Source organism: Euprymna scolopes, chromosome 2, assembly GCF_053919585.1.
Source record: "Euprymna scolopes isolate OS-2025 chromosome 2, ASM5391958v1, whole genome shotgun sequence".
Lineage (NCBI taxonomy): Eukaryota > Metazoa > Mollusca > Cephalopoda > Sepiida > Sepiolidae > Euprymna > Euprymna scolopes.
Genome location: NC_136483.1, coordinates 66,179,560 through 66,206,139, shown reverse-complemented (window position 1 = coordinate 66,206,139; position 26,580 = coordinate 66,179,560). Strand labels below are relative to the sequence as shown.

The 26,580-nt window shown below is 31.8% G+C and overlaps 1 protein-coding gene across 1 annotated transcript in view; it reads right to left on the bottom strand.

Moving 5' to 3' along the window:
• Positions 1–26,033, bottom strand: part of LOC145291931 (synaptic plasticity regulator PANTS-like) — a 34,267-nt gene extending 8,234 nt beyond the window's left edge. The window contains exons 1-2 of the mRNA XM_080137850.1: positions 25,896–26,033; positions 318–363 (exon numbers count right to left, since the gene is read on the bottom strand). Coding sequence (XP_079993976.1) covers positions 318–363; positions 25,896–25,973 — 124 coding nt within the window. The 5' untranslated portion in view covers positions 25,974–26,033. The remainder of the gene's footprint in view (positions 1–317; positions 364–25,895) is intronic.
• Between the last annotated feature and the right edge of the window lie 547 nt (positions 26,034–26,580).

The window sequence follows — 26,580 nt, the reverse complement described above, 5'->3', positions numbered from 1 at the left end:
TTTATATGTTAAGTTCGATCCTCAGTACATGCAGTATTAGGGATATCATGAGTTATTACTTTCACCAACTCATGGCTGACAGAACAAGAGCAATCTACCATTATGGATAAAAGGTTCAGTTTGAAATTCTGTACAGATTTCTCAAATTCAACGTAAAGATTCCCAAATTCGATAGAATGTATCTGAAGTTTACATTAGCTGAAACGTGAGAATAATACTTAAGATGAAAACAGTAATCCAATACAAATTTTCAATCCTCATCTAAAAACTTCAAAAATAATGACTGAATAAATGAGTAAAACAAAAAAATGACTTACTTGTACATTCTTTATATTCATCTTGGTAGATTTCACATGGCCGAAGCTAAATGGGTGAATAAAGAATAAAATAAATGTTGATACCAAGATTTGTATATCTCTCATTAATGAATCAAAGATATACAAGAGAATATAAGATATTTATTAAAATAAATAAATGTTTATATCAAGATTTGTATAGTTTAATGAATACAAGACGTACCTCCTGTAACCTGTTGGGTGGTCACAATCACTCATTATTTATTCTACTTTTATTGCATTTGAAATTCATAAAAAGCTTGCAGCAATTATAAATCTATGGTTTTTACATTTTTTTTTGTTTGCAAAATAAAAATTGAAATAAGAAACAGTGAAAACCCAATTTAGATTTAATTTAAAACGAGTGAAAAGAAATTAATTTTGTCAGTAATTCAGAAATATTAAAGTTTCATAATTCCTGATTTTTTTTGTAATTTTCTTCTAATCTGGTAATTTTTTTAGAAAAATTATAATTTATTTGCATTTAATCAATAAAAACAAATATTTGGAATAAAATTGGAATTTACTTTTTAAAGTTCTGAAATTCACACTTTTCTTACATTAAACATATTCTTGCCTATTTTTAAATGTTATACACAAACAAAACTTTATGATATTAAAATTAAACTTTGAACAGTTCTTCTTTTTACACAAAAAATGGTAAGAAAAATGAGGATAACTGTTTGAACTGCAACAGTGATGATAGAAAAATAGAAATTTAACAGCTATATTTATTTGAAAATAAAATTCTGACAAAAATAATTTTTGAATCATGTAATGTGCTGATCAACAAAGAATTCGGTTAGAGAGAAAGTGATTATGATGATGTCAGAATTCATAACAAAAAATAATAGGCCAACAGAAGAAATTATTTAGAATAGCTAAAAGATGACAGACAAGTATGGATAGTGTTGGAAAAGTGCATTCAAAATGAAAGCAACAAATGAACAAGACAAGAACGATGTTTACAAATATCATTATGAGTAATTGTTGAATACTGAGGTTTCCATGGAACCATGAAAATCTAGAAGTTACAGAAGCAATACTCAGTCCAGCTATTAGATATTGGTCAAGCAATGCTGAAAAGTGTGCTAGTCAATGATTATTATGATTATTCAAGCCAAAAAGCTTTATCAGCTAAAATATGTTTTGTAACAAGAAAAGAGCCCTTCTCTTGTAAGTAAGAAAAACATTAAATAAGTAAAAATGAGATTAGGACAGACCGAGATTCGAATCTTGTAAGCAAGGTTCAGAAATAGATTCAGAAAGGAATTTTGCATTATTCAGTTTCACATAAAATAGTTAAATATGTTGTTGTAAAAGGAATTTTAATTGTTCAATTCTTTTTATGAAAACTGAATTAAAATAAGGCCAGTTAGAGAAGAACAAACAATAGCAAATTAAAAACATATTGAAAAATAGGTTAGTAAGAATTCTTTGTCTGCAGAAATGGTTTGGAAGCATGTGCGAACCACGCATGTTCAGGCCACGTGGGTCGATCACGTTTTTGGACACACGTATGACGTCATGGCAGAAATAAATTTTCAATATAGGAGAAAATGAGTTAGAGTTGGAGATGAAGATAGGAGACAGAGCTGACATGGTCAGAGGAGGGTCCCTTTGGAAGCGAGGGATCATGTAGTCGACTTTGAATTCCTGGATGTCATCATCATTTTGACCGGTCAAATAGAATAAAAGAACATCATCATATTTTTGTAACTGCCATCTTCATGTCATCTTTCTACAACAAAAGTAATGTGTAACCATCTTTAATGAACTTGAATAACTCATCATAAGTAATGTCTCTCTCCATCCTAAGTAATGTGCCTCACCATCTAAGTAATGACTGCCCCCTCCATGAAACAGAACTGTAATATGTATAAATGTGTCCCTCTCTCCATCATAATAATGACTGTCCCCTCTTCTGTGTTATAAGAACTGATCACCCTCTCCTCGCTATGTGTTATAAGAAGAAACATCACAGAATGGTATAAATGTCTCTCTTCTCTCTCCCTTCATCAAAATGAATGCCCCCATTCTATCTCTTTAAAAAGACCCCAGCTATACAACAGTTTTAGAATAATCAAAATGTTTATAATAAATATTTTTTACACTAATTTAAGAATGTAACTTTAAAATGTTATAACAATTTAGTTGACAACTTAGAAATAATGACATGTAAAAACATCAGGTGATTATCTTAGTGATGTATACTAATGACCTCATTTAGAAGGGGAGATGACCTTTTTGAGATACATGGAGATTTGTTGAGTTAGTCACAGTCAAGAGAGGGACAGAGACAGTCTTCAGATCGTGATGGCTCCAAGTAGAGAGGGTCAGAAATGGCAGTAATGAGAATCAGCATTGCAACTTTCCACAAGGAGAAAAAATACTCTGAAATAAAAAGTTGCCAAAAATAAAACCCGAGGCTCTGTCATTTCTTGGGAAGAATTTTCATTGCAGCTTTCCGTCAAACAAGACCAAAAATAAACCAGATATGTTCTTGATTGGCCAGATATTGAAACCTCAATAAGTGTCATTCATCCTTTGTGTTGTAAAGGTATTTCTATATATTCTTGTCCCGTCACAAACTGTAATTAAATGTACATATACACACAATGAACGCTAAATTAGACAATCACAGCGCTAAACAGTCATAGATGAACGCACTTATATACCCACGTCATATAGATGACTGTGATACATATATACAAACATATAAACACTCTCAGACAATCCAACCACTAGAAGACACATGTATACATATATACCCCCCCCCTCTTGACAATACAGCAATTGTAAGCATTGAATTCACAAGAAGTGCAGTGAAATTACTGGTAAGTTGAGAAAGGGTAAGTTTATATGTCAGATATGAAGAATGTGTATTTTGGATGGCAAAGTTATTGAAGTTGTCCAGCAGTTTTGTTACCTCAGTGATACCATTGTGACACAGAGTGGAGCAGGTGTTAGAGTCATTGTCAAGAATTAGGATTAGATGAAATAAGTTCAGGAAAGTTCTGCCATTACTAACCAGCATAGCATTACCACTATTGAAGAATCTATCAGGCATGTATATGCAGTGTGATAATGTATAGAATCGAAAGACTATAGATTAAATTTGGACAGTATAAGAAAAGGAAATTTCAATGGCATAGCCACATTGAAAGAATAGATGAGAGTTCTTGGGATAGTAGATGTAGAACAGTTGAAGTAGCAGGTCCAATTCACAGGGAACACAAAGAAAAACATACAAGGAAGTAATAAAATGAACTTGAGCAAAAGAATGATAAATAAAAACCAGACTAGAAATAGGTTTGTTTGGAAGTCAATTTCTTAAAGCCAGCAATATATGCCAACATGTACAATGGTCGTTCCAAAAGTAAAGCCTACTATTTTTAACTTACAACATTGAAGAGCTACAAATACAGGAGTGGTACAATTAAAACGAGCAACTTTTTATGCTCCAGAATTTAATTTTCTACATAGTCACCACCATTCTCAATATACTTTTGCAAGGAATTCAATGACGCATCTCTGCTTCTGACACATCCATGACAAGAGTTGTTTTCATAGTTTCACAATGTAAATATCTGCAACAGAGAGATGAAAATTTCAAGATGTGAATGCATAAGTTCAGTCACTATAACAATGCAATTTGTAATCCTCACTGACCTATTCGGTTGGAAAAAATAGGAGGCATTACTTTTGGAACACCCCTCATAAAATAGATATTAAACCAAATGTGATGATTATATGAGAATAAAAACAAAAGAACAAATATAGAAAATGTAGGGGAAAAATGTTGCAAAGAGAGGATAACCAAGCACACTACACCAACATACACTTCTGACTTTTCCACTAAAACATGCTATGCACACACTAGCGGGTTACACATTCATAAATGAATTATTGTATTGAAAAAAACAAAAAAGCAGGCATGGTCCCCCATGAGTGCACAGTGAACGAAGCATAAAAAAATGACAAAGTCCATCATTTGCACCCCTCCCCCCACTATTTAATCCCAAAAGTCCCCAAGGCCTTAACATATTTAAATTTGAGTTCAGTACCATACAAAACTGCTAAATAGACATACACAGAAAATTCTCAACAAATATGGTAAAATAGTCCCAAAAATGGAGTGTTTTTATTAGCCCTAACAGAGCCCTAGGGGCACACCCAAGAGTTATCGTGAATTATAGACAAACAAAATTATATAGAAATCAGTTAATTACAACTTTTCAGAAAGTTTCATAAAAATCCAAGGCATCAATCTTTTTTTAATAAGCACAAAAATGTCTTTTTAACCATTTTAACCCGAAAAGCACTCCTAGGGAGGAACCTGGAGTTTTCCTGGAAAATCCGTTCTGTTACTTTTTTATTCATATCATGTTTAATGTTTGTGCAAAATTTCAAAAATTCCTGAGGCATAGTTATTGAGAAAAGTGTGGAGAGATGAACGGACAAGGGTGAATTTACAGGTCCACTCTCCTTTTGTCGGGGGACAAAAAAAAATTCTGTATAGGTTCCTGAGTTGGAAATAAATAATCTTAAGTTCAAGATGCACAAGAAGAAGGTTGGAGGTCGCATCAGGTTAAATGTTGTGAAAATAACAATCAAGATTAAAACAAAAACATAACAATGAAAAGTTTATCTTTTGTTTTGGGGTGAAATTTAAAACTTAAAACAATTGTTATTGCTTGAAGGATAATTATTTAAAAGGGAAATGGAAAATATCATTTTTAAATTGCATTTCTTTGCAAGTCTTTGGTATTAATGGCACTCATTGAAGCTGCTAGGATGACAACAGCACTAATACTAATAACAATTATGATCAAAAAAAGTTCCACAAAACTCCTTTTTAAGCCAATCACATTAACCTTTAATCTCTACATATATATATAGCTGGTGCTACCAGATCAGGATGTCTGAAGATACTGGCTTCCTGACCTGAAATGCATAAAACATTGTTTTATTTTTCCTTTCCCTTTGCAATACTCAATCATGCTCTGCAAAAATAAAAAAACTAAATGAAACACTATGGACAAGTATTTGAAAATATAAAGAATTTGAAGCATAAAAACTTTTTTCAAAATTAATGTATTCGGCATTAAATAACCCAAAAACACTTGATATGCTGTAAAACAAAGCAACTACAAACATATATAAAGTTACACATATATTAATATGTATTGAATATAAAAGAAAAGGTAGAGTGGACAGAGTTTAAGTTATTTATGACACAGACTGAAAACTTGGGTGTGCCAAGTTCAAATCCAGGTCATCCTGCAGAAACACTTTCATCAAATTCACACTTGACCTTGTATGAAATGGTAAATAAAATAACAGTATCAATAGTTTAATCTTTTCTCTATATCTAATAAAAAGAAGTCAATTTTTCCCATATCATTTTCAACATTATAGGAAAACAATGAGGCAATTATTTACACTCATCATTTTCAGCTAATACTGCAGCATATTTTCACAGAACAATACACATGTTTCTCACTGTTTAAGAAATATTACAATTTATTCTCTTCGTCTTACTCTCCCAAATATGTAATCCCACATAGGTGGTAGCAAATATTTCATCCTTATTAAATTAAATCCTCCCACAGAACCTGAAATGACTTAGTATTTTTATTAGCCATACATAACCACATGCCACCAAAATATTATGTGCCTTCTTAAATGCAGTCATTTACTACATATTACGTTAGATTAAAAACATGAATTAACAAATGCTCCCCTTTCATTCTTAGTTTAACAGAATGATGGAATAGCCGGCAAACACTAATTTGACATTAGAACCAGTTGCTCTTCAGATTAAGAGCTCGTATTTTCAAACATGGAAACAAAAGCTTTTTACATCTACATATTAATACAATAGCGTGTGTGTTATTTTGTGTGTCACATTTACATCATTTTTCTTCCAAGTGACTACCGTTTAATTGTTATGACATTCCATTTCGTGGGATACATAATTTTACCAAGAATTCTTCATAAATTTTGATTTCAATTTCAATTATAGCTGATGGCACTAAAGTCATTTATTTTTTTATAAATAATTTTACCAAGAATTCTTCATAAGTTTTGATTTTGGTTATAGCTGAAAGAACTCGAGTTATAAATATATTTTTTTTTTCTTCATCAATTTTGGTTTCGGTTAAAGCTGATGCACCCAAGTCAAATGGATATTTTTTTTATTTTTTAAATCACAACTTTATAATATATAAGAATTGATAGAAAATTAACTTTATAATAATATATACAAAATCTGCATAAATTAAAATATCATATTTACAACAGGGCTATGATGGGTGTCCCTGCACGCTTAGATAAACATTTTTGCAGTTTTAACAAAAGAGCTACAATAATATCAGAGCATCTCCATTTACGCTGAACATCCACAGAATGTCAACATCAATATATTACATATGAAATAGTTGGCTGTGGAATTTCCACAGGTCCCACTAATTTTGTATTATACCTTTTCTTACTTTTAATTTACTTTTATTCTAAATATAACACCATAATTTACATAGATCATTTGGCTTCTTCATCAAAAAAAAAAAAAAAAAAAAAAAAAACCCAGACACACAATTATTCATGCAACATATTTACACACTGCTCAATTTTCTTACATTCAGTCAGATGTATGGAGGTCCTGAACAACAGAAACCTACGTTTTCTTTTCTTGACATTTGCTTCATGACATAGAATGTTAAACCACAATTCTGTATCACTTCTTGTCATTGGTACATAAACAGATCAGACGAGGAGTAAAAACTTTGGATAAGATTTCTATACATGTTAAAACGTAAATTAGAATTTTATTTCAAGATACTAAATAGAAATTAAGAGCAACAATCAATTTTATTTTTATCCAAAATTTAACTGAAAAGCAAACGAAATATATACAAACAATATGCATGCATCGTGTTGACATGTTGAAAGTTGGTGCAGGACACCCAAGGCAAATACCATACTAGGTGTTACTGAATGTATACTTTTATACCAACCGTTCAACATGCTTTGTTATTGCATTGAGTACCAGAAAAATATTGTTTTTTGTTTGATTAATCTGTGTTGGTTAAATTTTACCCTTTGTTCCTACACTGTCAACAGAAAAATAAAAACGAGATTCTATTTTCTGCATATGATTACATGTAAACACACAAAGTAAAATATTTTGGAATTTAGAATGACGGTTTATTGTAAACTAGCATGGGTGCCCAGCGTTGCCCGGGTGTTTAAAGTTGTGTTGAGCAAAAAAAAAAAAAAAAAAAAAGTGTTAGTAGGAAGGCAGGCTCGACCCCATACCACGAAGGAGGAAAAGAATGGGATAAAACATTACATTGTTGCTGTTACGACCACCGCCAAACCGGAAGTGACATAGGTTTAAATTAAGGCTTGGCAATCGAAAAGAGGGGATGACTTTCGAAAATATCGGTGAAAAAAGCGACCCATCCCTGTAGAATAGTAAATAGTTCAGGGTGAAGAAATTAATGTTTTTAGCCAATTTTTTGGTATTTGTCGTCTGAAGGGTCGAGCTTCAAAACAATACTGATCTTGTGAAAATTCGTCACCTCTGTCGAAAGTTTTAGGCAGACATACAAACATACATACATAGATTTATATATTGACTAGCAGGGGTACCCGGTGTTGCCCAGGTGTTTGGAGATGTGTGTGCTCTTAAATAAAAAAGAAACCGAGGGGGGGGGTAGGATCGAACCCGAAGCCCTGAGGCGAAGTTTGAAAATAAAATCGGCCAGCCAGAATGAGTTACTGAAAGATGTTTGAATTTATTCAAGTAAGAACCAAATTGACAGGTGCGCACACGACGTAAGCAATAGCTATTCAGCAAATGAGGTCAATGACCAGGTTTGTTTGTTATAAGCGAAGTAAAAAAAGAAAACAATGTTAAAACTTAAGCAGGGGGGTAATCAAAACATCGAAAAAAAAACACAAAAAAACTAACATAAGGCAAACGAACGATGTTAAATGTAAAAATCAAAAAACAAAAAAGCAAACAGAAAAACAAACACGTGAAAAATGGCTTAAATAAGCCTGTTTCGATATTAAAATTTAAAAAATCGGTGGGTACCCAGGTGTTTTTGGGTGTGTGGTTGGGGGTGGATAAGCGAAGTAAAACAAAAACCAGAAAAACGAACGTTACGTGAAAAATGGATTAAAAAACACTAGTTCAATATTTAAATTTAAAAATCAAAAAAAAACAGAAAGACATCTCACACCACGATTCGAACCCAAAACGTTTAGATAATGAACCAACGTGCTAACCAACTGAGCTAACACGACGTACATGAAATTTAGTCAGTTTTTCAACTATTTAAAGTAAATCAGGTCATGACGTCATCTGACGCATGCGTAGAAACGATCGTCGTCAAAAATTGTCCGTTTCAGGGTGAAAAAAATGAACGTTTTTGGCCAATTTTTCGATGTTTTTCGTGCGAAGGATGGGGCTTTAATATGATACCAAATTTGTGAATTTTTGTTCTGTCTGTCGAAAGTTTTTAGCGGACACACAAACATACAAACATACATACATACATACATTTTCGCTTTTATATATATAGATAGCTCAAATTTTCGATCCAAACCGATTAATAAAAGGCTTGCCCTATCTCTGAATACCCTTTATGTAAAATTTCAAATGTTTAGACCAGAAATTGTCTTTAGTAATTTGGTAGAGACTGCAGAGGTCAAATTCTTTTAAACTTTGACTCCTATTATGACCCCTTAACATTTATTGTTTTGTCAAATCATTGAATTTTGACCCTTAACAGCCAAATTTCTGGCCGAAAACCGATTACAAAGATTTTCCCAAATCTCAGTACCCTGTATATCAAATTTCAAGTCTGTAAACTGAAAATTGACAGATATTGTGTAGGGAAATGTACACAGACAGACAGACAGACACTTTCACTTTTATAGATTTAACAGAAAATCATCACTCATATTTCTATCAGTCAAAACAAACACAAACCTTTAAAGAAATGGGATCTTCATTAACAACCCTAAGTTACAATATGAAAAAAAATTTACATGTTAATACAAGAAAAGATATTGTTGTCTGTTTTTGTTTTATGGCATATCAACCCTTTTCAGGTTATTTAATACCGAATCCAGTTATTTTGAAGAAAAATTTTTTAATAGAATATATTTTTTTCAAGTCGGTTTCTATTTAACCCATAGTTGGGACTCACTACCGGATATAGTTTAGGGTCATATCCAGGACCAAAGATATTGTACATGCTATGTTAGTTCATCGAAAAAGAAAAATGAGATTTTACTGTTTGAGACATTTACGTGTAAACCCTGAAAGACTTGATAATAAAAACAAAATATATATATATATATATATATATATATATATATATATATATATATATATATATATATATATATCAGCAATACACATGAAAAAATTGAAATGGCTTAGAATATCTCAATAATGGCATACCTAGGAAGAGCTTGATGAGCTAAAAAAGAATCTTTTTAAATTTTAAAATGCAATTAAAATTAAGTTATGACTGTTTTTGTGCCTCACACGTTTGAATATTTTTCCCTCTTTAAGACCATATACGTTTTGTCACTTTTTTACACTACTTTTTCAGTAAAAATGTTATGTCTTTGTTAAAACACAAGATTAATCAATGAAATTTGCCATATGAGTGTATTTTTGTGTTAGGAATTAGGATATGCTACTAAAAATCACAAGAAATTAATAGTTTCCAAATAATCTGCAGTGAATGCACATAAATATGCTGCAATTCTTTAAAAATCCCAGGTATCCATAAACCGAAAAGAAGTTAAAGAACTCAAAGCTTAATTGTAATGCATTTTATGTACAAACAACTGAACTCAAAATCTGGGACTGTCTAAAATTGAATATATTGCAATATTTCGTTGGTATTATTCTCTAGATTAACACCGTCCATTAGCCCCCCCCCCCATCTGACCTTCTCTCCAAAACATGATTCTATCTTTTTAGACAATTACGTATGAACATCCTGAAAAACTTTAATGAAAGATAAACAAAAATTGTTTTAGAATTTGACATAAAATGATTCATTTTGGACCATTGTAGCATTTTAGGGCAGTTAACCATTTTTTCTATAGGAGATAAATCCTGTGTCTTTTTTTTTAAAGGTGATTATGTGTAGTTTTAAGAAGGTCTTCATGCAATTATTGGAGGATGGGGAGGCTTGCCACTCTGACTTTGGGTTAGGGCTAAGGAAAATTATGCATTAAAATCCTTAAGACTTGACAGAAACAAAACAAAAAAAAATTAGAATTTAGAATAGGGGTTAGTTTCACAAATTTAATCTATATATATAAAAGTGAAAATGTATGTACCCACCAATTTTTTAAATTTTAATATTGACACAGGGTTATTTAAGCCATTTTTCACATGTTTTTTTTGGAGGGGGTTATTTTTCAGATTTTTTAAAGAAGTTTTAACGTTCGTTTTTCCGTTTTCTTTTTTGTTTTTCCAATTTTTACATTTAACATCGTTTTTTTGCCTTGCGTTAGTTTTTTTAGTGTTTTTTTTCGATTTTTTTTAAGTTTTAACTTTTTTTTTATATAATATTTAATTTTTATTTAATATTTAAAAATATTTACTTTGCTTATTCTTATGTTTTGATTACCGCCACCTCAACGCCAGAGCACACACACTTCTAAACACCCGGGCAACGCCGGGTACCCACCACTAGTATAAAATAATTCACAATGTCAGGACCATTCTAGCGTTTTAGGACAGTTTATTCATTTTCATGGGAGATAAATCATGTGCATTTTTAAGGAAGGATCTATTATTTTTTGTTATTTTTACATGCTTATATGTAGCGTACAGAAGAATTTTGCTTGGTAGGGAGCTTGCCACAGACTTAGTTAAGGCTAAAGAAGATTGTAGGAGGAGGCTTGCCACTCATACCTAGGGTAGAGGTAGGATTAAGGGAGTTTTTTTTCCTTTTCTTAAGGTGTTTGACTCATATTTATGGTTAGTGGTTCATAATTATTGGCTTTTGAAAATGTTATGACTTAGATTTTGACCGTCAAGTTACATTTAAACATGCAAGCTTAGGTAAATGAGGGTGTGAAACTTTACAAGAATTAAGACAGACAAAAATAAAGTTTAAAAACAGAAAATGTGATGTTTTGGAAAAGTATCAAGTATTTTTTGCCCACCTATTTAAATATAAAAAAAAAAAAAAAAAAAATTTGCTGAAGTTGAAAAATCGTTCACAAATTTTGAATAAATTTGATTTTTATTTTCAATTACATTTCATGTCCTTTTTTCTAGCGAGGGATACATTATTTCGTTCTTAAACTTTCCAGTTTAAGACATTTTTTATTTCTTAATTTCAATAGAAACTGATCATCCTTACAAATATTTGATTATTGATTTTTTTTTTTTTTTTATTCTTGGGTTTTTTTTGATCTGGTAGATTAGTGTCCATTGGATAATAATCCGTTGAAAAAATTGTAAAAAGACGAAAATGAAAAAAATATATAGGTGGGAGAGATACCACTCGCACACGTAAGCCACAAAAGATTATTTCACATTTTCAGTTGTTCAAAGCAAAACACTGTTAATTTACCATTAAAAACTAATGTAATGGATAAAAGTGTACACAAGTTATACATTTTGGAAACCTTTTTTTAAATTTTTTTTTTATTACATTTTTACCCCAAACAAGGCACATTGCGACTTTGGTGTAGGGGGCTACTATCAGGGGTAACAACTACTGGGGTACTATGTAGGGATTTGGGAAGCAAGATATCTGTTCACGTTGCACTTGAACTTCTGCACGTCAATACAGTTGGGGAAGCAGGGACCTGGAATGGAATTCCAAAGTCTAGCGGTTATGGGGAAGAAACTACTGGAGTAGAAAGATCTTTTACATCTAGGGACCTCTACAGTGTGGGGGTGGGATTTAGCAGCCTGTCGGGTTTGTCGAGGGTGTTCACATCGTGGGGGCACAAGTGCTTGCAGTTCGTCAGAGCATTCACCATTAAAATACTTGTAGAACAGGCAGAGGGCTGCAACGTTTCATCGATGGGACAGAGGTTGAAGCTTGGATGCCAGCTCAGGGCCTATCAAATTTGCGACTCTCTTTTGAACCTTGTCAAGGAGCGAGAGACTAGTAGCAGATGCACCAGCCCAAATATGACAGCAATACTCCATACATGGGCGAATGGTGGCCTTATAGAGGTGCAGGATACTTTCGGATGTTAGTAGTTTTCTAGCACGGTAGAGAGAGCCTACCTTCCTGGCAATGCCTTCAATGTAATTGTTCCAACTCATGTCTCCTGTGAACGTTAGGCCAAGGAGTTTGAAAGATGTATTCTCAGATAAAGAGTCGTTGGCCATTGCTATAGGTGGTAGAGAAGGTTTCTTGTAATTATTGAATGAAACTAGTTTAGTCTTGGCGGCATTGAACGTGACCATCCATTTTTTTCCCCATTCCACTACAGATTGGAGGTCATCCTCTAGTGTTTCTGCTATTTCTTTAGATATGTGTTCATTTGTTTTCCTGTCATGCCTGTTATAGAGCGTGGTGTCATCAGCATATATTCCTATCTCGGAGCCAATTTTGTCGGGGAGGTCATTTATGAATATCAGGAACAATAGAGGTCCAAGGATAGACCCCTGGGGCACTCCTGCATTTATATCATATTGTTTAGATGTATGACCGTCGAGGACAACCTGGATTTTTCTCTTATCTAAGAAGGATTTAATTATGTTAAGTATTCTTCCAATGATACCGTATGATCTAATTTTCCTGAGGACACCCTCATGCCATACCCTGTCAAAAGCCTTAGATATATCAAGAGCTACCGCTCTGCCCTCTCCCGCTTTGTCCAGTGAATGGTATATACGTTCAGAGATTACAGTGAGGATGTCTGCTGTGGAACGGGCTTGTCTAAATCCATATTGTTTGTCCGTCAGAAGTTTAGCATCTGTAAGGTGATGGACTAGAGCATGGTTAATTAAGGTCTCAAATATTTTGCCAGAAAGTGGGAGGAGGCTAATGGGGCAATAATTTAATGGGTCAGTTCTTTCGCCGGAATTCTTGAATACTGGTACCACAGAAGCAGTTTTCCAACAGCCCGGAAAACAAGATTTATTAAGGCATTTGTTGTAGAGTTTGGAGAGAACTGGAGCTACTTTGGCTGAGCACTTTTTTAATAGCACAGCTGGGATGAGATTGGGTCCACATGCTTTTGAAGTGTCAAGGTTTTTTATGATAGCGTGCACCTGAGCAGAGGTGATTTTCAGATCGTCTAGCGTGGTGTCTGTCCGCATAGGAAAGTCAGGTAGGGGGTGGTTGGAAGGGTCTAGTGTGGAGTTTGAGGCAAACCGACTGGCAAGCATGTTAGCCTTGTCGGTCGCTGAGTAAACAACCTCGTGATTTTTGGTTAGTGGGGGAATTGTTGATTGACCATTATTTACTACACTGTTGTAGATTTTCCAGAAGTTATGAGTTTCTAATTTTTGTGCTTTGATGTGTTTTTTCTATTTTCTCGTTTTTTCAACTATGTAAATATTTTTTTAAATTTATCAGAAACATTGTGAGAAATTGCAAGTTGGGATAGCTTTAATAATTATATATCCTGATAACAAAATAGCTCTGATTAAACCCATTATATCCTGATAACAAAATGACTCTAACAAACATGTAAGAACATTTTTTTATATTCATATTTCCAAATTTTTTTTTTTTAAATCGTTTTTGAATAAAAATCAACAACAAAAACAAAAAAAAACCCATTTGTTGTTTACAGCCATGCTATCACTGCTGCTAATACCACAAAACAGTTTTCCATCATAGAAACGATTTTTTTTTTTCGGCTACCATCATTTTAAATTGCTTATGACCATAAGAGAAAACAACATACCATGGATAAAAACAGTAAAAGGTTTGTTTTACTTACTAGTGGATGTTCAAAGAAATTTTATTTTCAATACTCTAACATGAGTAAAAAAACGAGTGGTCAAAAGTACTAAAAGTGACGTCTCTTCTCGATTAGTTTCCAAATTTCATGACAAAATTCTTAATACAAACACGGTACGAGCATTTACAAATTAGTGGGGGGGGGGCTTAAAACTCTTAAAATATATAATGTACATTATTATTTGTTAATTAATTTGAAATTATATTTATTTCCAAACAAAACGGTGGTATTTTAATGACTTAAAGTGCATTCATTTTTTAAAATATGACTATTTTAGCAGAACCCTCTTGAACTGTATGATTATTCACAGTGCTTTATTGTATTGCTATATATATATTAGTTATGGGACAATTCCAAATTTTTTCCTGATTCTAATACAATTACCGATTCCATTTCTTTATAAATCTCTTAATATTAAACTATATAAAGTTGCTATTTTTACTGATTATTGTAAAAACATGTGAAATGTGCAAACATTTTCTCAAACGTAAAAATGGGGGGGGGTCTATAGATTTTAGTTTTACTGGTCGTTTAAAATCAATAACTATTTATTATTTTATCATTACTATCAGCAGTGGGAGATTTTGGTTTTAAAAAAAATCAAATAAAAAAGACAATTAAAAGAATTGTTTTTGCATCGGAAAATAGGCACAAATGTTTCAGATTCTGATACCCCCAAAAGTTCTGATTTTTCTGGTTCCCGATTCTGATTAATCGTCCCAGCACTAATACGTATATATTTAAGACTTTAGAAAAAGTGATTCGGGGATGAGGGTCTAGTTTTAGAAGGCATGTCATACTTGGTTTTTGCCAAGTGTTTCAGGCTATTTTTTAGAAATGTGGACCTTTGAGATATATATATATATATATATATATATATATATATATATATACATAACTCTGAGGATTACAAAATTTATGACATCATCAAGTGTGTACATATCTTCCGGAGATCTTTATTAAAAAAGATCTCTTTGTCAGCACAAAAAGGGAATTCAACATCATATCGTTATAGGTTTAGAATTAGGGTTAGTGAAATTGTTAAATAACTAAAAACACATAAAACCAAAATTCCTATCAATATTCAGAAACAGTATGATCCGAATTTATATTTTTCTTCATAAAAGTTACTCTTCAGGAGATTGAAGGTTCAATCCTAAGTGCAGGCCACACTCAAAATACAAATGCAAATTACTTAGGACTTCTATCCAGTTATGGCTTATGGAACATGGACTAAATAAAGAGTTTGATAAGATATACTTGAAGAAGGTCGGGAGTTACATCGACCAAACCATTGTGAAAATAACACTCAAATTGAGAACAGTAGATAATTTTCATTTCTCCGACAATTTCAAAAATATTAATTTCTCTATAGATACTTTGAGAAATCAAAATATTAACTCGCTCTTGTTGTCAAGGTCAAGGGGAGTAATCACACGATCGTAAGCGATCAAACAGCAACCAGATCTCAATACTCTACAGAAAGAACTCAACGGTTAAGGGGAGATCATTCCAATTGAGTCAGACATTCAATGTTACAGAGAAAGAAATCACTTCTTACTAAAAAATATTTATTTACTTATCCAAACAATAGCTACTTATACTTATAATATTTAATAGAAGACATTTATTATATAATATTTAATAGAAGACATTTATTATATAATATTTAATAGAAGACATTTATTATATAATATTTAATAGAAGACATTTATTATATAATATTTAGTAGAAGACATTTATTATATAATATTTAATAGAAGACATTTATTATATAATATTTAGTAGAAGACATTTATTATATAATATTTAATAGAAGACATTTATTATATAATATTTAATAGAAGACATTTATTATATAATATTTAATAGAAGACATTTATTATATAATATTTAGTAGAAGACATTTATTATATAATATTTAATAGAAGACATTTATTATATAATATTTAATAGAAGACATTTATTATATAATATTTAGTAGAAGACATTTATTATATAATATTTAATAGAAGACATTTATTATATAATATTTAATAGAAGACATTTATTATATAATATTTAATAGAAGACATTTATTATATAATATTTAATAGAAGACATTTATTATATAATATTTAATAGAAGACATTTATTATATAATATTTAATAGAAGACATTTATTATATAATATTTAATAGAAGACATTTATTATATAATATTTAATAGAAGACATTTATTATATAATATTTAATAGAAGACATTTATTATATAATATTTAATAGAAGACATTTATTATATAATATTTAATAGAAGACATTTATTATATAATATTTAATAGAAGACATTTATTATATAATATTTAATAGAAGACATTTATTATATAATATTTAATAGAAGACATTTATTATATAATATTTAATAGAAGACATTTATTATATAATATTTAATAGAAGACATTTATTATATAATATTTAATAGAAGACATTTATTATATAATATTTAATAGAAGACATTTATTATATAATATTTAGTAGAAGACATTTATTATATAATATTTAATAGAAGACATTTATTATATAATATTTAATAGAAGACATTTATTATATAATATTTAATAGAAGACATTTATTATATAATATTTAATAGAAGACATTTATTATATAATATTTAATAGAAGACATTTATTATATAATATTTAATAGAAGACATTTATTATATAATATTTAGTAGAAGACATTTATTATATAATATTTAGTAGAAGACATTTATTATATAATATTTAATAGAAGACATTTATTATATAATATTTAATAGAAGACATTTATTATATAATATTTAATAGAAGACATTTATATATAATATTTAGTAGAAGACATTTATTATATAATATTTAATAGAAGACATTTATTATATAATATTTAATAGAAGACATTTATTATATAATATTTAATAGAAGACATTTATTATATAATATTTAATAGAGACATTTATTATATAATATTTAATAAGAGACATTTATTATATAATATTTAATAGAAGACATTTATTTTATAATATACTAGCGGGGGTACCCGGCGTTGCCCGGATGTTTGGAGGTGTGTGTTGGTGGTGGTGGGGATGGGGTAGATTAAAACAACCTTGTTAAAAAAAAAAAAACGTTGGCCGGTTGTTTGGAGGTGTAAAAGAAAAAAAATAGTTTTAGTATAAAGGTAGGCTTGAACCCCGAACATTTGACGCAGAGGTGGAAAGGAAATGGAAAAAAAAAACCCTGCGACCTAACCATCTTGACCACGGGAACAGATGAATTGATAAGTGTGTTAAGTTGGACGTTTATAAACCGAAATTAGCAGGTGCGACAACGTCAAGTTGCGGAGGCGAGTTTCTGTTTTCCCCGCTACGTGGTGATCAAACAATTAAAAAAAAAAAAACTAACCTAAGGCAAATGAACGATGAAAACAGAAAAACGAACATGTGAAAAATGGCTTAAATAAGCCTGTTTCAATATTAAAATTTAAAAAATCGGTGGGTACCTGGGTGTTTTTGGGTGTCGCTAAGAATAAGCGAAGTAAAAATAAAAAAGCAGAAAAACGAACGTTACGTGAAAAATGGCTTAAATAACACTGGTTCAATATTTAAATTTAAAAAATCGGAAAAATAAAAAAAAAACATCTCACACCACGATTCAAACCCAAGACGTTTAGATAATGAACCAAGGTCTTAACCAACTGAGCTAACACGACATACATGAAATTTGTTCGTTTTTTTCAACTATGTAAAGTAAATCAGGTCACAACGTCATCTGACGCATGCGTAGAATCGGTCATTGTCACAAGAGGACCGTTTTTGTTGACACCCCCCCCCTAATAACCCTAATTCGAAAATTGTCGATTTCGGGGTGAAAAAGTTAAAGTTTTTGGCCAATTTTTTTATATTTTTCGAGCAAAGGATGGAGCTTCGATGTGAAGTTTGTGAATTTTCGTCGCGTCTGTCGAAAGTCTTTAGCAGACATCCAAACATACAGACATACATAGATACATACATGCATACATTTTCACTTTTATATATATAGATGGAGTTTCAAGGAGTCCATCACTGTATGGATTATTACATCATTAAATGGGAAAAGGTCTGAGGAGGATTTGACATGAAAACAAAGTTAATTTAAATTTTACAGGTCATGCTAGAGTCTATATATTTTGGCATAGCAATTATGGTTTGGTTTGGTTTTACTACATATCACACCCTTTTCAGGTTAATACCGAATCTAGTAATTTTGGAAAAAAAGTTTTTATGTTTTAAGTTCTTTATATCTTCAAATATTTATTTATGGTGTTTGGTTTGGTTGTTTTGTAAAGAAAAATTGTTTTTGTTTTTTGACTTTGCAGAACATAATAAAGTTTTACAAAGGAAAGAAATAAAAAAGAAAAACATAACATCAATGTTTGGTACATCTTAGATCAGGAAGCCAGCACCAGGAGCAATTATGGATCCAACAGTATCGAGCAAGGGAATAACTTTTCCAAGAAGGACTACTCATTCCAGTAGTTTTATGTGAATCTAATATATGCATATTGGATCCCAATTCGATATTGCTACCCTAAAAATCTAGATTTACATGAAATACCATGGATTATGGTGCAAATTAATATGTCTCAAACTGCTTAGATCAATAAATGGTTTCAGTATTTAAGAGGATGGTGCTGTTTCGGATAATAAATTACTATTTGTTCTTTTGATGTGGAAGATTTAGACATTGTGGGGATATGATTATATTACAACCATTTCTCATGCATACAATCTTGTTATTATTCAGTATGCTTATGGATAATGATTCATCCCGGTATAATCTACAGAATCTATCTAATACACACTAACATATTTTTTTTTTTAACTATTAGCAATCTAATGTTGTAGAGAATACTTTTATTTTTCAGATCTTATATATAACTCGACAATGAAGTAAATTTAGAAAGATCTTCATTATTAATTTAGAGATATTTTGCTTATAAAACCTGAAATGGTCTCTATGTATGTAGTTTTAGTCTGCAATTGCTGGTGTAATAACCCAAATTTTTCTAGCCATAAAAATTGCTTTAATCAAATACGTTCTTTTTTTTTTAAGGCTCAATAGATTCGTTGATAAGTCAATGTCAAAAGCTAGGAATTTGACAATTCAAAGTATATTTAATTTTCTTTCTAATAGAGGAGATTATCCTATCTCATATTTTTACTAACTAAATCTATGTCAGACCTAGAGGGGCAAATTAGTCTAACAACGGCTTTATTGTTGAAATCCTCTTTGTGGTCTTTCAATGCAAATCTTGGTTTGCCAAGAAAATTAATTTTGATGTATTTATCAAGTCTACTTTTTTGGTTTTTATTGCATTTTCATCCCAAACAAGGCACAGTGCCACGTTGATGTGGAGAGCTACTATCTGGGACATAATTTGCAGGGATACTATGTAGGGAGTTGAGCAGCAGGATGTCTGTTTACATTACACTTGAACTTCTGCATGTCAGTACAGTCAGGGAACCAGGAACTTGGAAGGGAATTCCAAAGTCAAGCAATCCTAGGGAAGAAACTATTAGAGTAGAAGGCTTTCTGGCATTTGGGATCTATACTGTGTAGGGGTGGGATTTTGCTGCTTGTCGGGTTTGTCAGGGGTATTTATGTCGAGGGGGCACAAGAGTTTTTAGTTTGTCAGAGCATCTACCATTCCAATACTTGTAAAACAGGCAGAGGGATGCAACATTTTGTCAATGGGACAGAGGTGGAAACCTAGCTGACAGTGCAGGACCTATTTGGTTGGCAACTCTCTTTTGAACCCTGTCTAAGAGTGAGAGGCTAGTAGCAAATGTACCAATCTAAATGTGACACCAATACTCCATACATAAGTGAATTGTGGCCTTGTAGAGGTACAGAATACTCTCAGATGTAATAACTTTCTAGCCTGGTAGAGAGAGCCCATCTTCTTTGCAATGCCCTCATTGTATTTGTTCCAACTCATGTTTCCTGTGAATCTTAAGCCGAGGAGTTAAAACAAAGTACTTTCAGGTAATGTATCATTAGCCAAGGCTATTAGTAGTTGAGTAGGTTTCTTATGATTATTAAAGGAAAGAAGCTTAGTCTTGGCAGCATTGAATGTTACCATCTATTTTTGTCCCCACTACAGATTGCAGGTCTTCTAAGGTTTCCATCATTTCCTTGGATATGTGTTCATTTCCAGGAACCATTTCAAACAGTCCTCTGCATGTATGGAGCTGCTTTTTCCACTCCAAGATTTATACCCTTTGACAATAGCTGTTATTTCATGTATGAAAATCAGCTGAGAACAAGAAACAAAGGAAAAGGAGGTGCAAAGATTAATTATATTTTCTTGTTGGTGAAAACACCTCCACTTTCAGAGGACAAAATCAATTTTGTACTGAATCTGGAAGAGAGCTACCCAGAAACATGGTTAGCAGATGAATGAGGAGAAAGTTAAAAGTTCAGGGACACTATATCATACAGGAATGGCCAATATCATGTACAACTGCAATTGTATGAAGACAAAGTGGAGTCGGTGTCTTCAAACCACAATGCAGCTCTTAGGATCCTAGAAAGTATAGTTAAGGATCTGGAGAAGAAAGGTCTCTATGATGAATATCTGGACGTTTTTAGAATACAGGAAGATGAAAAAATTATATGAGAAATTACTGTAACTCCAGAAAACTTTAAAAATTATTTTTGGATTCCCCATAGACATGTACTCAAACTTACTGACCAGACAACTATGAAGGTGAGACCTGTATTCAATTGTTCCTACAAGAGGGTAAATTCAGTATCGCTTAATGAGGCGGTGAATATCCAAGAATCCACCTAATGTTGGAGCTGTTGTCACTTTAGAACCCAGAAATATGTGTTATTGGCTGACATAAGGGAAGCGTTCCTTATGATTCATCTAGACCTGGAAAAGCATCAGAATTGTTTCTGTTTCTTTTTAAACAAAGGCGACAACTTGCATTGTTACAGATACTCTACCCTCTTATTCAGTTTCAATGCAAGTCCCTTTATACTGAATTATGTTTTAAAATATTATTCAGAAAAGTTTCTCTCAGATGAATGTTCCCAGGCACTCAGGTCGAACTTTTTTGTCAACCATCTGGTGAAAACAGGAAATGACGTTAACACTTTATCTAGATTATACACAACGGTGAAGGAGCAGCTACAGAAGGGTAATTTGTAGATACAATCTTGCAACTCCAACAATGCAGTGTTACGTAAAAAGATGGAGGCAGATGGAACCCTGACAAGGTTTGATTCTGGATTGGAGGTTTTGGGATATCTGTACAACCCCAACACGATACTAGGAAGATCTGTCCATTCACATGAATGCGATGTAACTGCATCAACAAAAAGAAAGGTTCAGAGGCTTTGAAAATGATCTCTTATCCCTTTACCTTCCGGTAACGGTGAGAAGCAGAATGCTGATAGAAATTTGGAGCCAAAAGTTGGATTGGGATGATGAAGTTTCGGAGAAATCAAAAGAAAGTTAGAAAGTGCTGGTGAAGGATTTAGCCAGGTTGGACTGTGTCATTTCTAAGGAGAGTCGTAAATGAGAATAAGCCAATTAAATTGTGATGCCTCCAAAATTGCATACAGCTTTTCAGCATATGTCGTGGAGAATGGGCAGTCTGCACTGGTGTTTGCTAAAGCCAAAGTAGCTCCCTTACAGGATAAATCGCTTCCCACTTCAGAGCTTTTATCAGTATTTCTGGCATTAAAATGCTTCCCTTCCTTAAAGGGAAGCATTAAGGAACTCTCTGATAGAAAAACTATATGTAGTTACAAATGCTCAAGTTGTACTGACTTGGATATTGGCTAAATCAATAACAACAAAAAACATCTTTGCACAATAGGCTGCAAGAAATAGCTCAAATGTTTGCAATGATCAGGTCAGAGTTGAAGAATTAAGTTTCCAATGTGTGCCAACTAAGGAGAAACCAGCTTACTATATCACAAGAGGACTAACCTTAAAAAAATTTAAGAAAAACCTTCCTCATTGGTACGAAGTCACTGTATAGCATGGATAAAGCAAGAGGAGATTAAGTGGAATAAGGTTGGATCTCAGAAGAAAGAATGCATTCATCCGTCAGTAAATTTGTTTATGAGGAATGAAGATAAATGTCCCCCCCCTGTTGTCTCTATAGAACGATTCTCCACCTTTAGCAAGATAGTTAATGTTAGTTAATGATAGTTAATGTTAGTTAATGTTAGTTAATGATAGTTAATGTTAGTTAATGATAGTTAATGTTAGTTAATGTTAGTTAATGATAGTTAATGTTAGTTAATGATAGTTAATGTTAGTACTTTAATTTTTAAGTTTGTCAACAAGATATTAAAGAGAAATGTGGACAAATGCCTTCTGGCAAGAAATTATTTGATAAAAATAATGCAAAGGGAATCTTTTGCATTAGAATTAAATTTTTGTTACATCCTGAACGCAGAAGTCAACCCAAACTGGTGAAAAACCTAAACCTCTTCTAAGATCCTTTCAATATCATTCGTTCGAGGGAAAGAATAGGTAGATCGGAATATCATCTTTATGAGGTTCAGAATCCCAATCTTTTAGAAAAAAAAAAAACACCATATAACAAACTAAATAGTAAGGGACTACCGTCAAAGAAACCAACATTTAGGCTTTGCAACAACCTTAAATGAAATATAGGTAGCCGGTTATCGAATACCACAAGCCAGACAGGCAGTTAAAAAAATAGCACTTGTGCCAGGTGTAAAAAATATAATGGCATTGCATTTTCGACACGGAATGCAACAGATCTTCCTTACCCTTGAGTGAATTTGATGAGGCCGTATCACCATACCAGCGTGGATTACACCATTCATATCTGGGTTAAGGAAGAAATGAAGGACTATAAAATGTATATCCTGATCTTTATCTGCATGACTATCAGAGCTGTTCGCATAGAAGATATCATATTCCAAAAAAGTTGATCAAGTAGTTTAAAAACTTTTACTTTCTTTCCACCTTAACACCTTTAAAATGACGACTTTCATAGGTTTTCGGGTATGCTGAAAACGAATATTGCATTTAAATTTGGTGCGACAAGTAGTTTTCCAAAAAATACGAGCGCACTTGTGCATACAAAATGGCCAATAGTGATAACATAAGCAATTACTTAATATCCTGAAAACTTGTTTGTGCCAAATTTAAATGCGATATCCGATTTCAGCATACTCGAAAACCTAGGTTAGGTATGTGAAAATGCCAAGGCTTTTGCGAGGGTTAAGTGGCATTGATAACTTGAGTAAGCCGTAATTCTGTGCACTGAGGTATGTGTCATAAATTTGCCCCTACCACCTATATCCGGGGGGTTAACTACACCGCAGGGATACTGATGAGGTAGCACACATGTTTCGCTACATGCTGGTATTTGAATTATTTTCATACGTTCAGTAGAAGTGTAAAAATTTTTGAAGTGAAGTTTTGTGTCATTTAAATCATCATTATTAGACCTGAAGGTAAGTTGTAATAGTTTTGAAACTATATATATTCGTTAATATAGATATTAAACATTATTTGTGCGAAATATGAAGCCTATATGACTTTACCTTCATTGGTTTTGAGTTTACCTATAATGTGAAGCCGTTACGAAAATTTTCAAAATTTCACTAACGCCATATCGTTAACCTACGCACTTTGTTTACAAATATTTTCCAACAACGGCAATGACGCTAAACTATGGCTGGCTAAAAAATTTTTAAATTATTAAAATTTATTTCAGCATAATGAACTTTTAGGATTTAAATTATTTTACTTTCTTTAAACAAAAACATTTCTCCCCGGCAAAATATTTTATCGAGCTGCTTTTTTTTTTCTTCCATTTTGTTACTTTGCTTTTTTTTTCTATAATAAACTAATAAACAAATTTACAATTAAAAAAATACAATAATTATTTTTAAAATTTAAAAATAAAACTTTCATGAATATATTTTTTATTATGCACATTTTGCAAACTTTAAATTCTAAAAGTTTTAATAATTTAAAAGAAATTTTGGGTTTGTATTACTGTACACATTCGAAAAAGTTGTCAAAAAACAAATATATAACAAATAAATATTATCAAAGGCAAGATAAGTTACTTTTCTACCAAACTGGATACATTTTTTGTTTTTATTCAATGTAAAATGTTTATTCAGCTCGAAAAACATGCAGTAGTGCTTACTGTTGTATTGGAAAATTCAAAATGGCGGCCACTCTCTCTTAAACACGGTAAGTTTGGGAAAAGGTGTTATAAATAATAAACTAGACAAAATACTATTAAAAAAACACCGAATATATGCCAACTTATGTCACGGTAACATATAATGAGCGAATTTTTAACAGTATTTTGTCTAGTTTATTATTTATAACATCTTTTCTTGAACTTACCGTGTTAAAAAGAGTGTCGGCCGCCATTTTGAATTTTCCAATACATCGATAAACACTGTATTCGAGCTGAATAAAAACACGAAAAATATATCCAGTTAGGTAGAAAAGTAACTTATGATGAGAAATAAAAAAACGGTGCTTCTGCAGTTTATTTTGACATAAAAAATCAGCATTAGCAGCAGACTTCATATGCGGGGATGTAATATTGCCTTAAGTAATTGACTACATCTTCCGCCCCAGCATCCTCCTTCACCTCTTAATCTTGTAAATAATTCATTAATAAACTTTCAAAATATATCTTTCTTGTTCTCCATTCAATAAGCTCTCCAGTGATATTTGTCTTTTTGAAATCGGACAAGAAATAAGAAAGTTATGACAAAATAACTGTGAAAAATCTTGATATCGGTCACAACTTTGTTAAGGAAATCCATTGATTCTATTGTCAAAAATTAGCCTCAAATTTCAGCTTTAGAATTGTTGTAACTTTCTTATTATTTGTCATACAGAGGTGGTTCAAGTATCATTAGAATGGTCTCTGCATACTCTTTCTGCTGAGCTGTTCCATTTTGAGATATGTTAACTTTGAATTTTTCTTTCACGTACCTACCTAGGTCATTTTAAACGTGATTGTTAAGGTGGTAAAGAAAGTAAAAATTAACCATTTTTTTTTTTTTTAAACTAGAAAATCAAATTTTACGATGGAGTAAGACAGGGTCCCGGAGCTATCATTTTATTTTAAAATTTTAAATCGACAACTCAATTCGACTATCGAGATTTTGCATCCATTTAAAATAATTAAAACTCTTTAATCTCTCTTAAAACAAATCATAACTTTTGATTTTCATCGTTTAAAACAAACAAACAAACAAACAAACTACTTGAATTACGTGATATTTGGAATATAGAATATTTGTTCCGTGACTAGTACACACATTATAAAGATTTTTTCTGCTTTTCTTTCATTAAGTGTAATTCTAAATAAGCATCTTTATGTCGCCAATAGTAATGTTTACGAAATTATTTTTTTTTTTCTTTACGATTTCTCAACTGTCAATTATACTGCAATTCTATTATATATTTCTCTGTTAGTATTTAATTTTGTCGGTTTCGTGCAACGTCCACAAATGCAGAAACATAAGACTGTATTTCACAATCCTGGACTTACCATCCATATATCAGAAGGAAGGTCAAACGTTTCATCGAAAGAATCCTTGGCCATGTTGTCGCCCTTGGGAGCCGCCATATTGGAATGGTATTCTCAAGCCGCAAAAGAAAACGACCACAATATCACAGGGCCTTCAGCTGATCTTTCAGCCCATTAAAATAAAGTTTAATAACTTGGTGCTGCTAAATACATTATGACTGCAAATTGAATTATCTTTATTGGGGAAAACGGTTTCTTTTAGTAATAAATATGTAATTATAATTAAAAAGTAAGTAATATACTCGGTACAACTAAAATTTATCTTTCAAGAAACTTTTTTGGATTAATTTGCAAATTAAACTGTCATCTATCCCTCTCCCTTTCATAAGTGAGATTCTACTTATTTTTAAGCGATTACGTGTAAATACGCTGGAAAAACTTCGTAAAAAGATAAAGGAAAAAATATTATAGAATTTAGAATGAGGGATCAGTTTCGTATATAAACTTTGGATAAAATGATCATTCATTTCCGGTTCATTGTAACTATTTAAGAGCAGTTAACTAACTAAATTTTTTTACAAATAATCTTAGTTCCGACTGGCAAGGTTGTGATTTGGAAGATCATTAATGTAGATCAGGAAGAGAGTTGGACCCAGGATGGACCCCTGTGGAACTCTAGCATTAATACTAACAATTACTATATTGT